The 20334-nt window shown below is 43.2% G+C and overlaps 1 protein-coding gene across 1 annotated transcript in view; it reads right to left on the minus strand.

The window, feature by feature from the left end:
* Window positions 1-304: 304 nt before the first annotated feature.
* LOC122815505 (protein lifeguard 4-like) overlaps window positions 305-20334 on the minus strand; it is a 120095-nt gene continuing 100065 nt past the window's right edge. Inside the window, exons 2-3 of the mRNA XM_044088055.1 lie at window positions 1599-1707; window positions 305-574 (exon numbers count right to left, since the gene is read on the minus strand). Coding sequence (XP_043943990.1) covers window positions 550-574; window positions 1599-1707 — 134 coding nt within the window. The 3' untranslated portion in view covers window positions 305-549. The remainder of the gene's footprint in view (window positions 575-1598; window positions 1708-20334) is intronic.

Genomic DNA, 20334 nt, shown 5'->3' on the forward strand with positions numbered 1-20334 from the left:
AAATATTCAAAGGCTTCAGGAAGGCTTTATGGAGAATGACATGGAGCACTTGTGGCTTAGAAGCAACTTTTTCTGACATAAAACAAGCAACTAGTACAAACTGCCACTTACCATTTAACCATCTCAGATGTTAAAAAAAATGAAACTATTTTTAAAATAAATTTAGACACACTATAGGGCACACTGAACCCAAATGACTGCCGGAAGGCTGTTCACAAACACAAACAAGTTCATTACTGCTTATTACTGACCACTGCCACTAACTGTGCATTCAGTGCAACAAAAATGAGGAAACAGAAAAGGCTTCAAGTTAAGGAAAAATATTCATAAATTAAAACAGTTACTCAGGCCAACAATAATTCTGATATCCTGGAAGTAAAATGAAAGTTGCTGGCAGCTGCAAGTTTTTTTTTTTTTTTAAATTGGTTTAAGTTTTTTTTTTTTTAAGATTGGTTTAAGTTTTTTTATTAAGCAAAATATATCAGAGAAGATGTTGAAACTGCCGGAGGTACTGATAAGCGCAGTAAATAACTTCCAACTGGAAAGAAACTAAATCCATAAAAGTGCTGGATGCCTAGAATGATAACATCAAAGAAAAGAAGGAAATGGTTAGGAAATGTTTTAGGAACTACTTTCAAACGATTTACAAAACTAAGGTAAAATATACAGAAAGCTGAATGAAACGTTTTCTTGAATCATTACTTATGCTTTGTAATTTCTTATGTGCTATCAAATGTGCTTGCAAAGAATATTAAAGGGGCACTGAGGTATACATGTAATAAGTGAATGTTGAGGGGTATATTGCTTAAAGGACGTTGAAACTCAATTTTTTCCATTATATCTTTTTGAGAAATTTTAAAGCACCAGAATATTTCCAAGTTCTTCTTATAAAATTTTGTTTTCCACATCATAGTTGTCATGGGCCTTTCATACTAATGTGATCGTGTTTTGTTGCTTTCTTGTTTCCTTCCAGGAATCAATTTCAATAGCCCTTGATATGAGTTATGCTAACAAGGAAATGATCATGTTTTCCCATCCCACTGACATTCAATGGCAACAGTCAAAGGCTTCTTAAACAACTCGTGTAAAATAAATTGCATTTTTTCGTGAATGCTCCTCGTGTGTGTGTGTGTGTGTGTGTGTGTGTGTGTGTGTGTGTGTGTGTGTGTGTGTGTGTGTTTGAGCTTGTTTAAAGATATTCACACCACTGTCCAACTTAAACATTTCCATTCTACACAATGCATGCCCTGGGAACTTCTACCCAAAGCCAATTATGGAAAGCTAAAACCACTTATAGAACTATTAATCTAGCAATAAAATAGCTGTTACTTTAGCTACTCAAACCAGGTAAGAACGTCAACTGAAGTTTAAGCACATGCATTTCCAGACATATTTTCAGTAGTGTAGAAAGTAAACAGAAAGGACAAAGAAGAACATGGTCATCAGTGACTGAAGGCACCATACAACTCCATTAACACTGAAAGGATATGACTGCTCAAAACATTACCAATTAATAAGGACTACAAAACTATTTATGTTATACTTTGTTTTTGGAAGCAAAACTTCAGTTTTAATTATAAGAGTATAGCTACACTTACGTTCCATGAAAAAAGTTTTTGACTGCATCAAAGTACATGAAAATGGCTGAAGTTACTGCTGTTAGAACTATTTGAACACTGAGGATGCTGTAGACCTTCCGAAGAAAATCTGAAAGAAAAAATAAAGACATCCCTCAAGCGGTTTACAAGTGAAATTTCAAAGTGAAGTACTTATATCAAACTGCATTTCATCTTGTTTTTATATGTCTGTATCTCGAAAAAAGCTGCAACAGCTGCGCTTATCTTTTTAAGGGCTCAATAGTCAGAATGAATGACCTAACCTAATCATACTGCCCCTTCTAGCCTACAAGATGTAACAGGTGATTAAACAAACAAATGAAAATGCAATTTCACAAAAAGGGCAAACAGAATCAAGTTAAGGCATAAAACTAATGGAATGATTACTAAAGTATGCTTACTTCTGTGTGTGACAGACAGGTTTTACACAGGTTGGGGCATGGTTTCATTGACCAACAGTCATGACTGGCAGTTCCAACCATAGAAGTGCACTTCAATCCAGATACTGAACATCCTTGACTTTCTAATACTTGAATGCAATAAAAACACACAAAAAAATAAAAATAGCAGCTAAAATTGAGTTATACAGATATTCTACAAACATGCAAAGCCATCCTCATACTGAGACTTAAAAGTAAAATTTGTGCAAACCTGGGGTATTAATGGGTTGGCAGCCCCATTATATGATCAGACTATTCATAACATAACATAGCTATGAAGACAAATACTGCTGCCTGAAGGAATGGGACAGGGGGGTTGGAACCCCCCCCCCCTCCCATAGGCTGCCAGCAGACTGGTTAGAATTTTAACATAGTTACACAAAGTTTTCTATAGTGCTGTGCAATTACAAACACTACTTTTCACATCTCTCAGCTTCTTAGTGCAACAGTCAGGGACAAAGGCCAAAAATCAGGGAAAGCTTTTAAACAGTGGTCTTGCAAATTTCAAAGGTAACAAGTGTTTTCAGAAGGCTAGGAAGGATATTAAGGATATGACAATATGGGGCAAATTGTGGACTTTCTGCAGAATCAGGAACAACTGACAGCTATGCTACTTTTATGTGTACAGGTATCAGTTCAATGTTCCAAAGCAAAGTACATTTCCATTACTAATGGGTGGCTGTGGCTACATTTGACTGTCAGTAATATCTGTAGCTCATGGTGCTCAGTGATTATCCTCCATTACCAAGAAAAAGACAGAACTGCAGTGGTGGTGCTGCGGTAGCGCTGTCACCTCACAGTAAGACGTGGTTCTGTTCGATTCTCAGCTAGAGCTTCTTCTGTCTGGAGACATGCGTGAATGGGCGTACCTTCGTTGAAGGTTGTGCATCAGGGCTGGCAACTTGGCAAGTAAAAATCTACTGCCAATCATTAGCGGACCGGAGTTCCGCTGTGGCGACCCCTAACCGGGAAAAGCCCAAAGAAGACAGACAGACCAAGAAAAAGACAAACTAGTTTAGTGCTTCTGTAGAGACAGAGACTGATCCAATCTTAACTGTTAAGCACCCCTTAAGTGTGATTGTGAAGTTCAGGTCTTGCACTAGGATCTCAGACCTTACACTGCTGGCCGGTAAAACACAGTGGCAGAGTTTAAATAGTTTAAATAACTTTCTGGAAGTTGACTTACAGGATTAAGGAGCTGTTAACAAGCTGTTTCCTGTGGTCCAGAGGTGCAAGATTTGATTCCCTCAGCCTCCATTGCCTAACTGTGTGACTTTTGAACAATTCAATTAACTGGACACCGCTCCAGGCTGAGTCTGAAAAAGGTATACAGAGATCAGTGCTCTACCCCAGAAAAATACAGATAGATAGATAGACAAACAGACAGATAGATAGACGGACAGACAGACAGATAGATCAGATAGATAGATAGATAGATAGATAGATAGATAGATAGATAGATAGACTCTGTCTGTTGCCTATGCCAATAATCTGTTCCTGGTGTAAGACATGTGTTGCTGCACATTTGACAGTGCTCACTACATGCTTTACAGCTTTAAAAGCCAGCAAAACACAATGCTTTTTTTGTAACCAGTAGTACATGGATCAGATAAAGCTCCATGCAGTACAAAGAAGTGAGATAGAATCACCAATCATAATACTTTATTATGTTTTATCGATATAGAAGCCAAGATTCACCTCTCAAACTTTGGTCTTGAGGTAAAATTCTTGGCATCCATGTCACAAACACATATTAAGCAGGTTACAACCAGAAACCTGATCATATTCTTCAATGTTATGCATGAGACGGGTAATGTGCTGTTAGGATTTTCTACTGTATATCCAATGTGGTGCTTCTCTGAGATCACTTTCAGGACAGTAGACAGGCAGCATCATGTATAATCTTTTTAAGACACTGTGAATGATGTTTTAGAGATGCTAAGCAAGCAAAAGTCTGTACTGATTTTATCCAGCCCTACTCACACGTATAGGTCCTCAGATAGTACCCACTCTACTATCCCTGACCTCTCTTCCACAGATTCTGACAACCATGGACGGACAATTTCCAATGTTTTTTCCTGCTAGTCTGGTTGATATGGGCATCCTGAAGCAGTGTAGCAACTGCCTTATGTATACAGACAACCCTCTACTACTACCATCTAGGAACACAATATTTAAGAGATGCAATTACAATACGAAATCAGAATTCTTGATGGCTCTGTCACAAGCCAGTATATCTGACACTAAGAAGGTTGTCTGTGCAAACACAACAAACACCATACCTCTAACACCACTCAAACCTGTACAACACACTCCTACATATGCTCAGGGTCTCAACAAAAACATACCTAAACAAAAGAGAACTCCGAAGCAAAAACACACACGCACATCACAACCCACAACACCAAGCACCACACATAATACACACACTTGTGTCTCACGGCTTCTAAGGCCCAGCCACAAATCCAACATACTAATCATAGGAGACTCTACTGTGAGACATAGATGTGCCCCTCAACAGGCTAGACAAGGAGAAAGTCATGTTAAGTTGCTTGTCAGGTGCTAGAATCTGCCATATAATGCACACACTCAAGTCTCTTAACAAGCATTGTTATGACTCTGTCATAGTCCATGTTGGTGTAAATGACCTGACATACCTCTCTGGACTATATGGAGAGAGACATGATTGAGATCGCTGAATATGTGTCCCAGGCAGATATGTCCCTAGCCTTAGGCAACATCCTACCATCACCTAGAATGATACCTCAATACAAACAGAAAATGACTGACTAACAGTTGGCTTAGTTTCTGGTATCATTCCAAGGGGATCCAGTACCTGACATCCTGTGAGGACATGATTGACAGACCATGATGCTTTGCCAGAGATGCCCTTTATCTGTCTCCCCTGGGCTTCAGGGCCTCTGGCAAAGGCTCTTGCCTCCCCCATAGTGCCTTTTTTTAGGCAAAGCTATGAGTGCAAAATTACCAGCATGAAAAATTCTTCTAAAAGAAATGTAAAAGTCATGCTGCTAAATTCTAGGAGTCTTAGCATGAAATTGCACTCATTGCAAGCATTCCTCACCCTGCAGGATGCTGACATTTGTGCAGTCACTGAAACCTGGTTCAAAGATGTGGACAGCACCCCAACCTTACCAGGGTACTCATCCTACCATACTTTCAGACCCCAAACAGAGGGCTACAAAGCCAAAGGAGGTGGAATTTCAAGAATTATCAAAGACATACACACCTCAAGGCTAGTCAAACGGTATGACACACAGGAGACACTCCAAGTGCAGTTAACTGTTGACAAAACATCTATTCAAATCATATCTAGCTTCAGACCCCCAACCATGACTCAGGACGCCCACACTCCACTTATCTGGACTTACTTGAATCCATCAAGATTCAACCCTCTACCCTGATCCTGGGTGACTTTACCTACCCAACCATAGAGTGGAAAACTTATTCTAGCCTAAACATGAACGCTTAGAGATTCCTCGACTTCGTCAATGCCAATGCATTGGATCAGCTGGCAACACCCCCACGAAACATGAAAATATCCTGCACCTGTTACTAACCAACATGAGTAGCCACTGTAGCACTCCTACAGTGTCATAGTCCTTGGTAAGATCCGACCATAAAGCAATCCCTTTTGAAGTCACAATCTAACGCCCCCCCCCCCCCAGGGTCAAACAAAAAAACTTTTCTAAAGTGAACTACAACCTCCTGAGAGCAGGTATAAGCGGCTTCACAGCCACCGTCCCTCCAGTTGGAACTAGCACTAATGTCCAAGCCTACACCAAAAAAATTATATAAGCACCTACATGGAATCAGCAATACCTGACAGGACCAAATCATCTTCCTCAAGGAAGAGTAAACCTGTCTGGTGGACAGCAGCAATAAACAAACTTTATAATAAAAGGAAAAGGTTGCTGCCCAGGACCAAGAAGGAGCAGGTGCCGAGTTGGAAGCAATATCTCCTTTGTCTGAACAAGCAAATAAGGTCACTGGTGAAATCCTCTAAGACTAACTTCGAGTCCAAATTGGCCACATCCACTAAGGACAAGCATAAGGCCTTCTTCACATATACCCACAGTCTCAAAGGTAACACCCAAATCAGCTCTGAACTGGTGGTCAAGAACACCATATACACAAATGCCATAGATATAGCCAACCTGCTAGCAGACAGGTTCAGTGAAAACTTCACTCCCCTGTCCCCCCATCAGTAAACCAGGGCAACCCCAGCACTTGTCCCCCCCCCCCCCATTACCAGGGAGTAGGTCTTTAATGCCCTCTCAAAGGCAAAATATACAATCTCCATGAGACCAGACAACATCCCTGGCTGCATCCTACATGAACTCAGGCACAAGCTCTTAGACGCTTTGTCCCAGCCGAATGGAGGACAGCTCATGCCTATTAAACCTGGTCAACTTCTTCGAAAAAGGCACCAAAGTCATGGACAGAAAGATGGTGCACACCGCCTACCTTGACCTAACCAAAGCCTTTGACAATATTCCCCACTCGGGCATAATAGATAAACTCTCCCAGCCAGGCATCAACCCGTATGTTACCAGATGGGTAAGCTCACTGATAGAATCAACTCAGTCAAAATAGAGGAAGCCACCTCTAGTAGTAGACCCATAATGAGTGGTGTACCCCAAGAATCAGTCTTGGTGCCTCTACTGTTTGGGATATACTTTTCTGACGTGCAAGCCAAAACCAGTGGTCTGTGGCTGACCAAATTTGCAGATGAGTTCAAGCTGGGCACTGTCTTAAATTCACCTAGTGATGTGAACATCCTCCAAGAGGGCCTTACTCAAACCAATGACTGGTGCCAGGAGCATGGCCTCAAACTGAATACCAAGAAATGCATCATTATCCCATTTGGGGAAAATGGCATCCCCACTAATTATCACATTAATAATAATGTACTAAGCACGCAAGTTGTAAGGGACTTGTTACTCAGGTTGAAAGCAAACTGACTTTTGACCACCACGTAGTCTCCGCTGTACACAAGGCTTTCTACATGGCCCATCTCATATGTAAGGGTATTTCATCCAGGAACAAGGAGGTCATAACATCCCTGTACTCTTCCCTTATCAGAACCATTATCGAGTACAATGCCCCCTTTGGCATGTACCATGCCAAGCACATGCAGCAGCTAGAAAGACTATAGAGGTTCCTGACCAGGAAAACCTAGGGTCTCAAACACCTGACCTATACAGATAGGTGAAAAGCCCTGTCCCTCTATTCAGTCTCGTACAGACTGCTCAGAGGTGACCTGTGTCTGGCATACACGGCCATCTCAGACCCAGCCTTGATGGAGTTGCTGCATATATGTAAGTCAAAATCCACTCGGGTAACCTGCACGGAAGGCCTAAACCTGGTCTGTGGCATTAACAAAACTTGTTGGCAGAAAAGATTTGTGTCCCAGAGACTCCCCCATCTGTGGAATAGACTCCCTCTCCATGTTAAGCAGAGTACCTCTCTAGCCCCCTTTAAGAGGAACCTGGACGACTGGATGGGAAACAGAAAATACACCCCTGGGATCCCACCTCTGTCCCTGATGGACAGGGAAAACAAGTGCTGACTTTGTGGGAACATGGGTGAAATTCTTGGCTAGGCGTACAAGGGCCTCCGGGCCAATCATCCTATGAATAGTATCCTCCTATGAACCTAAGTTTGTACCATAATCTTCAATGACCCACCTCCTCCAAATGCTATGCTAATTTCCCCTGGTCTGTAATGTGTGGAACTAGTGCAGTGAATGCAATCTTTGACTGGTGCATCAGTACATCGCAGGTGGGGGAACTATGTGTGGTTGTGGAAGTAGGTTTGCTTGCACCACAGGGAACTCCACTGCCAGCATTTCTTTTCTGAACACGCAGAGAAGGTTTTTACCTTACTTAATTTATATATATATATATATATATTTATATATATATATATATATATATATATATATACACACATATACATATACACACACACACACACACACACACACACACACACACACACACACACACACACACACACACACACACACACTTTTTTAATAGTGCTGAGTGCTAATTTGAGTATACTTGCAACATTTCCTGAAGCACCAGTAGCAACCAACACCCCACCATCTCTGGTCAATGCACTCTGTAAGGCTTGGCCTCACAGACAGTACAAAAAATAATCTCCCTTTTCAAATGACATGTCTGCCCACATTAAATACTGCATACTTGGTAATGTGGGAAATGCTGCAATGCTTCTTAACATAAAATAACAAATAAGTGGAAAAATAAAATTACTTGGTAAGACATGCTGAAATAGCTGATAAATGAACCATGACAGAAGAATAAGAAAGGCCACAGGGTAGTAACTCACACAAATATTGCAGAACTAGAGAATAACTAGCTTTGAATGGGTGCTGGTTATGTTGTTGGCACCAACCAGAAAACATTTTCCATTTGCTATATATGATTTTCTAGTAACAGTCTTTCTTGCCTCCATCAATACCTACTGGACATCCTCAGTAAACAGGTAACTAAAAGAAATTAAGACCCTATCATCCAGGCAGTCAATTAAAGTTGATTGATGTTGGAGTGTATAAAAAAAAAATGCTCCTATGTGAGAGGCTTCAGTCTGTGAGGAAGCTTGTGGTAACTACCCCAGGCCATTTCCAAAAGAAGGGAGAACCACAGTCAACTCGGTTAAAAGAGAGTCACGACAATGATCTTGGGGAATTCATTCTGAATCTTCAGAAGTACCCTGGATATTAGTGAAAAGGGTGAAAAAGCATACGAGGACATTCCCATTCAAAGGTAAGAAAAGGCATCTGTGTTCCAGGCTGTCCCGCATGGTGTTCTGGAACTGAAACTTAACAGTAGATTGTACAGAGAAGAGGCAAAGAGATCTACTTGAGGAGCTCCCCACAGATGGTTCAAATCTTGGAAGACTCCTAATCTAGTTTCCATTCTTGAGGGTCTGCCCTGGTCCTACTCTGCCATGTCATTTTGTTCTGATGAAATGTAGGATGTTGAAGAGTGAGATTGTGCTGCAAAGCTACATCCCAATCTAACATGGCTAGTCTGCAAAGGGGGTACAAACTGGTTCCCCTTCCTTGTTGACCAAAGATGATTTAGAGAGTGGAGTACCTTGATTAAAGCAAGCATCTCCCTGATATTTATGTGCTTACTTCTATCTTGGTATTCCATACCCCCTGCACTTTCATCCTTCCTGAAACTGCTCCCCAAGCAAAGACAAAAACATCTGTGGTGACTGACTGCTTTGGAGAATGGAGGAAGAACGGGAAACTTGGATTTATAGATATCTGCAGTCTTCATCAAAAGATTTCTCAGTACTTGCGTATTATCGCAACCAGATTTTCGCGGTTGCGAATTTCGCATACTTCAGCAGAAATGAGGCCATGAAACACTACAAGGTGCCATTCACAGTCTTTAGTGCTGTGGAATAACTGCATTACCTTCAGGAAAACAAACATTTCGTTAAACCCTCTTCCTGGTTTGGTGTGTATTACACACACACGCTTGAATTTTCATGCCTGCTACCGTTCTGATGAGCGTATTATTTTGACCGAGTAGAAGGAATGCTTCAGAGAAGGCAAACACAGACAGAGGAAGGATGGTTTTGGTTAATGTTTTCTCTTTCACAATGTGTAAACATATGATCAGGTCACACAGAAAAAGCATGCTACATGCCACAAATGACAGGAAGAATCACTTCATCAGGCAGTAAGATGTTTGCCGAAGTGCTCTTAAAAGGTTTATTCAGGAACTGATTTTGAGTGTATCTTTCCTTTTGTATAACCTATGGCCATTGCTTCCCAAACGGGGACAGTTTCTTAGCACCTTAACAGAAAATCTTGAGACATAAAGAAAGGCATCAATCCTTGGTCTTGAGATAGCTACATTTTACATTGCATTGTGAAATGCAGCTTTTGTAAAGCGTTTCGACAATGTGGAGTTACAGGAGCAATGAGGTGCGTTATCCAGAAGTACAAAGTTTCACCTTCACTCCTCTTCCTGGGTCATACCCACTGTGACTGACTAATGCTTATTTCTTGACAGACCCCTTTTTAGGTTAAGCAATCTGTTTCCGCACACACAAACCGAGTTATGTCAATGGGGAAATCTGGTTGCGATAATACACAAGTACCGATTTCTCTTCTGACGAACTCCAGCATTGGGATATAAAAAGATAAAAGTGGGACCAAAGAGATTTCAGATACCACTGTACCTGTCTCATGTAGAGTCTTGCCATGGGTATCAAGAGAATCATAGATGCCATGAAAACTAAAATCCTGAGGTATTTCCTCACACTGATGGAAGTCTTACTGAAAAACCACTGAACAGATCTAGATAAAGATCTACTTTCTCCTGTGGAAGAAAAGCTGTTTGAACTGAAGTGGCTAGTTGATATCCCGGGAACACAATAATGTGTGAAGGAATCAGAAAGACTTCTGAATGTTCTCTCTGAATCCTTGCTTGTACAAGAGATCTCTCACCCACAACAGAGAGATTCCTGACACTTTGAAAAAGACTCTGCAAAGATAAACAAGTTGTCTAAATACTGAAAAAATGTGTAGTCTACAATGACCTATAACTGGAGCTAGACACTTTGTGAACACTCTTGGGGCAGTGGACAGTCCAAAGGGTAAGGCAGAGAACTGATAATGTGATCCACACACATACAAAACTGTAAGAAACACGAAGTCTGGATGAATAAAGATGAGATGATAAGCAGCTTTTAAGGTCTAGTGTTGCCGGAAAACTTGAAAGAGGAAGAAGAGGCAACAGGTTGTGAAGTGACATCACTTTGAATTTGGGTACTATCATAAACATGTAGGAAAGAAAGCTCCAGAACTGCTCTCTAAGAACATTTTTTCTTTGGCACTAGGAACATCCTTGAATAAAATCCCTTTCCCACCTTGGAAGGAGGAACTGTTTCTATCATTCCTTGGGCCAACATGTGATGAACAAGTGGAAACAAAACAGTCTAATCTGGAGGATGAGAAATGATCCCATGAAAAAGTAAATTCACTTGCACTGCCATCTGTAACCTTGATGAATGATTTTCAGAACCCATTTGTCTGAAACTATCTGATGCCAAAGAGAAAAATGGGGGTTCAGACTTTCTGGAAGAAAAAAAGGGGCCAGGGTGGAAGGGGTTCAAAATGTCTCTTGAATAGTCAGTCATTTAGACTTGTTGGACTGTCCTTGGTTTTGGGAGGTTTGAGATTTCTTTCTGGACCCCCCCCCCTGCCATTTCTTCTTAAATACATGCTTACCTGTATTTTGTCGAGTCCCTTTATTCTGTTTTTTTTTTTTTTGCCAAAATTGAATGAGTAAATAGAAAAATCCTTGGAAAATCTGAAAAAGAGATTCCCTGGATCAGCTTGCCCCTTTCATCACACTTTATGATCACTTCTACAGCAGAGGGCCAAACACAAAATCTCTATCCAAGGTAGAATTTAAAATCTCATTTTTATCATTTGAGAGGTTTTGACAATGCAGACATGCAACCTCCTCAAAACAGTAACAGTGGCCATAGCCCTGGAAGTGCCATCAACAGAGTCATATACACACTGTAAACAATGGGACCGGGGGGGGGCTTTTTAAGCCTAGCCAAGTTTTCCCAAAAGAATAAAGATGTCCTGTACCCAAAAAGGACACTGAGGGCCAGTCATGTATGAGGTACCTTTATCCATAAGGGACACGAGTGCCAGGCCCAGTGTAAATTTCCTATTCCTCATTCACTGGATTAGGTTGTGGTTAAACTGGGTAACAGATGAACGCTGCTTCACATGGATGGAAGCCTAGTCCATAGTAAGGGCAGTCTCTGGGACATGCACATCTGTCTCGCCAGCATGTTTTATTCAAGTCACAGACAAAATTCACTTCCTTAGATCTTGTATTTTTGGAACTGCTTGACTTATAAATATGCATGAGATTCATTAGTGTGGGGTTTGTGAATGCCTTGCAAGCCAGGCCACATAAACCACCCTTCAGCAATCTACAAGAAACCGAGTAGATGGAAAGGGCTTTAAGGGACTCTGTATAAGGCAGGTTAACATCTGAGGTCACTCTAGCTGCTGTATATATGCCTGGTCAGGTACATACCAAAGGGAGCACAATACTCTATGACTGGTCTTATAAGGACAGACTACAGTGGGATTATGACCTCTTTGGACCTAGACGCCATGCCCTTACTTATAGGTTGTGTAATACAAAATGATTTCCTCTCCACTGTGTTCATGTGGTGGTCAAAGGTAAGGATACAGTCTACATGAGTACCCAGATCCCTGACCACTGGTTTGACTCTTAGGGGCGCCGTATTATCAGTGTGATAATTAGCCGGGATGGTTGACTTCCCAAAGGGTACAATTATACATATCTTAGCACTGAATTTAAGACCATGGCTTTGGCACCATTTGTTAGTCAGAGATAGGCGTAATTGAAGAATGCTAGTGTCTGCAGGGGAGTAAGTGATAACCCTCAACTTGCAACCATCTACAAACTTAGTCAGCCATAAACGTTCAGCTTTTGCTTACACTTCACAGAAATAGATGCCAAAAAGGATCAGGCTCAGTACTGAGCTCTGGGAACTCTGCCTGGCCTCCCCTATTTTGACCTTCTGGGTCCTACAGTGAGCCAGTTGGCTATCCAGCAAATGATAAAAGGGTTTACACCTAATTTAGTCAGCTTATCTATAATGCCTGTGTGAGGTATTGTATCAAAAGCCTTGGCCAAGTCGTGGTAAGCTGTGTGTAGTCTTGTCCTAATCGATTGCTTTGGTGACCCTCTCAAAGACGTCCACTAGATTTAATAGGCATGACCTTCCCTTAAAGCCAAACTGTGATGAGTATAGCTTTTGCAGGTTACCAATCTATTTTAATTTACATTTGTTTACTGGAATGGTCCACTGGGCTGAAGAGCAGCCCCTTTTCAGTAGAGGCCCAGGGAGAAAAGCTCCACATTAACAAAAACAAACAATAAAGTGTAAACAATCAAATACAGCATAGGTACACGTCTATAAACATAAGTTTCTAGTTATAAAGACAAGTATATTTATAACTTATGGAAAACATGCTCCAGCTACCCAAACTCTTACAATCAAAGTGTAATAGGTACAAACAGCAATGGTAGTATGGACAGTTACAAACTTTCAATGTCCAGTATCTGGAAGAGTTGCAACTTTATAAGCATAGGATGAGAAGGTAAAGTTCATCTAGGCAGGGAATGAAATTATTTCCATCCCTTTGGGTCTAGTAAGTAGGTAGCAAGGTGTATGCTAGAAAAACATAGCAGAAGTACAGAAATAGAGGAGAGACGCAATATGAACTGCTAGGGAGGGAAAACTGTGCGAGTCTAAGTGGATACAATATGAGCCTAGAGTGATACAGCAGTGGAGTTTATTTATTAAGATATAAATAATACTGTAGAAAGTACAATTGTGTACACTTACCATAAATGTAGATGTTAAGAGTGTATTCACTGTTGCAGTCATGACTTGTGGGTTATCCCAGCTGGGTAGCCCTCAGCCGGCCTGAGTACCTGAGTAAAGAGTGTCCCTCCTGCGCCATCTTCAGGTCACCAGGGACTGACTCAGGTCGTCAGTGGTATAAAGCAAGGCAGCTGACGCCATTACATCAGTTTTTCTTGTCCCAACCTATAGGAGCCCTATACAGAAGGCCTGAGGAAGGCCAAACTGGGGGGTGCCCATAGGTATAAATTGGCATGAAGGAAACACAGAAAGAGAGGGGGAAGGAGGGAGGGAAAACAGGACTGCAACAGTGAATACACTTGAACATCTACATTTATGGTAAGTGTACACAACTACACTATATTCTTCATGTCTCACTGTTGCAGTCATCACTTGTGGGAAGATTCCCAAAGCTGAAGGTAGGGTAGAAGATAAGAAGGGAAGGAATAGAAAAACAGGCTTGCACTGCTCTAAGCAGAACCCAGTATGCCCTGCAGGACAGCAGAGGCAAAGCCTGCCTGGGCTTTGGAGTAAAGAAGCAATTGTTAGTGTTTGGTGAAGGTGTGGACGGAAGTCCAAGTGGCAGCTTCTAGGATGTCCTTGGTAGGGACACCCCTGAGGAAAGCAGTGGAAGTAGATGCTGCCCTAGTGGAATGGGTTTGGACAGGCTTTTGAGGTATTTTTCCATGGAAGTGGTAGCAGAATTGAATACAGTGGGATATCCACTTTGAAATGATCTGCTTGGAAATAGGTTTCCTCTCTGCCTCTGGGGCAAAGCTGACCAGCAGCTGGTCAGTCTTTCTGACAGACTTGGTCCTATCCAGGTAGTATCTAAGTTGTCTGTGTACATCCAGTGAATGAAAGATTATTTCCTCCTTATTTAGAAGGTTAGGAAAGAAGGTGGAAAGATGGATAGCCTGATTCAATGTCACGTCAGATACCACCTTAGGCATGAAGGGGGGTTAGTTCTGAGCGACACCCTGTCTACATGGAAGATAGTGAAGGGTTCAATGGGCATGAGGGCCTGCAGCTCGGAAACCCTCCTGGCTGAGATTATGGCCAGTAGGAAGGCGGTCTTCCAAGACAGGTGTTTCAGCTCTGCTGAAGCAGCAGGTTCAAAGGGGAGTAGGATCAATTTTTCCAAGACATAGTTCAGGTCCCACACAGGGGTGGCTGACCTTCTGGGTGGTCTGATTTGTGATACTCCTCTAAGGAATTGTTTTAGCAGGGGGGGGTGGGAGAACAAAGGTTGCTCTGTATGGGAATGGGCAGAGATAGCGGAGGCATGAATTTTGATGGAAGGAGTAAGATAATCCCTTTTGCACTAGTTCCGCCAGGTAGTCTAGAATCAAAGTGAGGGTGGCCAGGGAGCTGCTTGTACCCTTAGCTTGGCACCAGCATTAAATCTTTTCCATTTTACAGAGTAGGATTTTCTGGTGCTGGGCCTCCTAGCTTCCTTAATGATATCTAGGACCTACTTGCTCAACTGTGGGCTGGTATCCGCCTCTGGGGCGTAAGCCATGCAGATAGGCTGAGAGTTTGCATATTGGGATGCAGTACTGACCCTTTTTCCTGGGTTAGTAGTCCTTCCGTGAGACGCAGATTCCTGGGTGGTTCCTTGGTCAGGCTGAGTAGCAAGGGGTACCAATGCTGCCTGGGCCAATTCGGAGCAATGAATACAGCTCTTGGCCCTTTCTCCCTGATCTTTAGCAGTATCCTTGGGATCATTGGCAAGGAGGGAAGGTATAGACAAACAGGTTGCCCCAATGGAAGGAGAGTGCATCCACCTTCCAGACTCTTGAGTGGAACTCCCTGGTGCAGAACTGGTCCACTCTGTTCTCTATGGATGCGAAGAGGTCTACCTTTGGGGTCCCCCATATTTGGGTGATGTTGAGGAAAGTCTCCCTCCAAAGCTGCCATTTGTGGGGGTCCAGGACACTTCTGCTGAGGTGGTCTGCTAGGGTGTTGTGCTCCCCTGGGATTTACCAGGCTATCAGATGTAGGCCCATTGTAGAGGCAGTCTGCCAGAGTAACATGGCTAGACGACAGGGGGGATAGGAGTGTGTTCCCCCTGCTTGTTGATGTACCACATGACTGTGGTATTGTCTGTTTTGACGAGGAGCACCCCTGGTTTTAGGTGGCTGTTGAAGGATGTGATAGCCCTGAGTACCGCCATCATTTCCTTCAAGTTGATGTGGAGGTCTAGGTCCCCAAGGTCCCAGGTGCCTTGGGTGCACATGTCTCCTAAGTGGGGCCCCCAGGCAGTATCTGAGGCATCCGTGGTGATGGTCTGGCCATGGGGAAGACTGAGAAATGGTAGTCCCTTGTTCAGGGTACAGACATTTGCCCACTATAGGAGTTCCCCCCTTAATGAGGGAATCAAAGGTAGTCGTGGCTCCAGTGACAGAGTGTTGGCACCATAGGTTTTTTAGGTACCATTGCAGTTTTCTTATGGGTAGTCTGGTGAAGGGCACCAACAGGATGCAGGATGCCATGTACCCCAGAGCTTGCAGAAACTTCCTTGCTGTGAGGTGTGTCCTGTGAGCTAACTGGGTGAAGTATTGGGGTAGAAAACTTTGTTTTTCTAGAGAGAGGAAGGCTCTCTGGGTGGATGTGTCCAGGAGAGTTCCCAAGAAGGTGATATGTCTTGTGGGCTGGAAATGGGATTTTTCTTTGTTGATAGTACATCCCAGAGAGGTAAGGAGGGTTTGGACAAAGGTGAGGTCCTGATGGAGCTTTTCTCTGCTATCTGCCTGGATGAGACAATCATCCAAATACGGGTAAATTTGTATGTTTTTCTGCCTGCAGAAGGCAATGACAGGGGCCCGTAATTTGGTGAAAACCCTAGGAGCAGTAGATAAACCAAAGAGCAGAGCAGAGGATTGAAAGTGTTGTGAGCCTGCCCTGAAGCGAAGGAACCTTCTGCAGGATTCTCTTACAGGAATATGGAGGTAGGCATCCTTCAGCTCTGGGGTGACTAGCCAGACATTTGGAGTCAGCATGGGCAAGACTTTTTGTAGTGTAAGCATTTTGAATTTTGGCACTAGCAGAGAAAGGTTTAGTGTGGATAAATCTAGAATAGGGCAACAAGTGCCCTCTTTCCTGGGTACCAGGAACAATCTTGAATAAACCCCTTTTCCAGCTTGTTCCTGAGGTACAGGCTCCACTGCCCCTTGAGCACAGAGTTTCTGAATTTGGCATAGGGCCTCTGCCCGCTGATTTGCTGGTATGTCTGGGTACCCTGTTAAGCTTGGGTTCTCTTTGAATGAGAACCTGTATCCTTGGTATATGATTTTTTGGACCCTCTAATCTGCTGTGATGGTTTGCCAGTTGTCTTTGAAAAGGGATAGCCCTCCTCCTAACCTTTGGTGGAGGGGGCAGAGGGGGGAGGTGGAGTCATTGTGTGTCCTTAGGGTAGGGAGTGGACTTAGAACCTGACCTGGGGGTTGTAGAGGTCGACTGTCTGGGTCTCTGCTGGCCTTGTACTTGCTGCCAGAGGTGTATCCCTGCGCCCTTTCCTTTGCACAAGCTTGGATTGGAAAGTAAAGGACCAGTGTTTGGTGGGAAAGTTTCTGCTGAAGTTGCACCTGGCCGAAATCTGTTACTGTCTGCATTGACTTGGCCTTATCCTACATTTTCTTAATCACCTCCTCCGCCTTAGATCCAAACAAGTGGCCCTTATCTAGGGGAGTCTAGGAGTTTGGATTTAACATGATCAGGCAGAGGCTGCTCTTTCAGCCATGGATGTCTCCTAATGATTGACACCAAAACAGCAGCCCTGCTAGAGGCTTCTAGGGCATCGAATCCACAGTGGAGGGAATGCAAGAGTGTAAGAGCTCTCCCAGTTCTTTGGAAGCTGGACTGTCGGGCAGGGAGGAAATCCTCTGCTTTAATAGTTCCAGTGTATGTTGTTGATATTTAAGCATATGGAACTGGCAGGTAAGAGCTCTGACAGCTAAGGTAGCAGAGGTGTATACGTTTTTACCCATCTGTCTAGGGCTTTGCTATCCTTGTCAGAAGGTATTGGATATTTGGAGGAACTAACCTTAGCCCCTTTGGGCCCCTGGGTGATGGCCTCTGGGTCTGCTGTAGGGTTCTTGAATAAATATTTGTGAGGGTCTGGCACCCTGTAATACCTTTCGGGCTTTCTGGGTGTAGGAGGCAGAGCATCAGGGGTGAGGCTAGACTCCATAAAGACATACTCTACCACATCCAAAATGGGAGGAATGGCTAAGGGTTTATGCTGGGGTAGGTCCAGAAACTCTCAGTCTCTTCTTAGACTGGAGGAAGTCCTGAGCTTCCCAATGGAAGTGTTCCCTGAGGGTATGCAAGGTCTCCAAATGATAGGTCCTCGGGGGGGGGGGTGCAGATGGGATGAATTCCTCTGCATCAGAATCCTCAAAGGTAGTAATGGGCTGCTGTTCATTGTCCAAGTCCAGAAAGTCTGATTCTTTAGTGTCAGGTTCTGAGAGACTCTCTGGGGAAAGGTCACTTTTTCTTTTGGCTGGGGTACTCTGATTACCTCTGATGAGCGTGATCAGATCCTCAGCCATCTTAAGAAGTTGCTGTGACTGAGCAGGCTGGGCTTGAGGAAGATGGTGACTGGAAGTTGTGGAAAGAGTTTTTCTACAAGTGGCCTTGCTCTTAGGCCTCAGTGTTTCGATGTGCCTGGGTGTGGCTGTGGCTGGTGGCGTGGCCATCAGTCTCTCTGGTGTCGGTTATCCGAAAGGCCTCCTCATAGGCTGGTGCCTGCAGAGCATCTCCAGATCCAACTGCGGGGCTGACAACCGAAATATTGACAGTGTAGTGTGACCTGGCGGCATACCGGACTCCGAATGGGTCTCAGTAGAGGCCTGCTGTGGCTGAGCAGCTGTCGTTACGGGCTGCATAGGTGCCTCACTGAATTCTGCTGTGCTAGTGGCTGACTTCAGGTTAGAGTTGTCTGTAGGCCTAACTTTTTGTGGTCTGTCCCTTTCTTTGTCTTTTTTCTTTTTGGGGATATCCACTGGAAGCTGGCCGACGGATGCCATTTCGTACTGAGAAGGACTCTCCTTAAAATGTCTAGCTACAAATATGGCTCAACGGCAGATGGTTCTAGCATTAAATAAAGTGCAGAACTGACATCCGGGGATGTCGTGGTCTGGGCCTTAACAAATTACGCACAGGTTATGGAAGTCTCGGTGTGGTATTTGTTTTCCACAGCAGAGACAATTATTTACTTTTTCGGACATCAGTTAGTGCAAGAGAAAGATCCCCAACGGGGTACTTAGCTTTAGTCATTTTTCTTCTTCACTCTGACAATGGCCAACCGATGCACATGCAAACTGCTTCTGCTTCGGGCTCCACAGCAAGAAAGACTGATGTAATAGCGTCGGCTGCCTTGCTTTATACTACTGCCGACCTGATGTCAGTCCCTGGCAACCTGCAGCCGACGCAGGAGGGACACTCTTTACTCTGGTATTTGGGCCGGCTGAGGACTACCCAGGAGGGATAACCCACTAGTGATGACTGCAAAAGTGAAACACGAAGAATATCAGGTGTAGTAAACTTTGGAAGCTTGTCAGTAAATAGAGAGCTCAGAGTAATACATCAGTGAAGTCCGGTGGTACTGGAGAACAGGTGTAATAAAACTTTGGAAGCTGGTTTGCACGTAGAAAGGGTACGTGAGAAGGAGGGTCTGATAAGGTACAGTGGATGAGATATAAAAAAAAAAAAAAAAAGGAGAGAGAGAGAGAGTGAACAGCTATTAGAGAAATTCATAATGCGAGAGAGAGAGGACGAAAATGGAGTTAGGAGAGGAAGGATAGATAAGCCAGGGTTGGTACAGGAGCACAGCCATTTGTTGATGAGGTGTTCTTTCGGTAGTATTTTAAACTTTAATGTGTTGTTGGTGTTGATAATTGTTTGCGGTATGGAGTTCCAGATTTTGGATATCTTGTTCGATATAAGGGAGTCTCTGTAGTAATTGTTGGGTTTGGTCACTTCTAGAAGAAGTCTGTGGGTTGTTGGAGATCTTTTGCAACTATAGGGATGAATAAGGTCATTTAGGGCTGGGCAGGTGCTAAGATGATGAAGAACATCGTGTGTGAAATTTAGTTATTTGAAAGTTATTAGGTTTGGTAGTTCCAGCCATTGTAGTTGGTGCAGCGAGTGGCAGTGGTGTGATTTGTTAGGGAGACCAGTGGCAAATTTTGCTATTTTGTTGTAGCAAGATTCCAGCTTATTTAAGTCTGTTTTCCTAAGATTAGTGAGTACAGATGAGGCATAAAAATGGGAGGAGAGTAAGTGTATACTGGCTATGAATTTCAGGCGGTATTGGTGAGGAAGGTTTTGACTCTACATAGTACGCCTAGTTTGATATGAACCATTTTGATGGTAGTAGCTAGATGTTTATCAAATCTAACATTGTTGTTGATAGTAACAATAAGGAGTTTGGTGTATGCAACAGGTTCTAGTTTGGTATTGTTAGTGGAACGGATGATAAAGGTTGGATGGGGACAGTGTGTTTTTTTGTCAGTGAAGAGCACAAGTTTAACTTTGTTAAGGATAGCTGTGAGTCAGAGAGGAATTTGTCAATATCAAGGAAGGCTTTTTGAGTAGTAGTTCTGGGAAGGAGTGAGCAGAGCATATAATAGAGGAGTCATTTGCATATTGGACTATGTCCATGATGATTCTTTCCATGGACTTACATACGAGACTCGTCAGACATATGGGCCTGCAGTTACCTGGATCTGTGATTGGACCTCCTTTGTGCAGGGGAATAACTGTAGCCATCTTCCACTCTT

This window comes from Protopterus annectens, chromosome 11.part0, assembly GCF_019279795.1.
Source record: "Protopterus annectens isolate FY-2018-M chromosome 11.part0, PAN1.0, whole genome shotgun sequence".
NCBI lineage: Eukaryota > Metazoa > Chordata > Ceratodontiformes > Protopteridae > Protopterus > Protopterus annectens.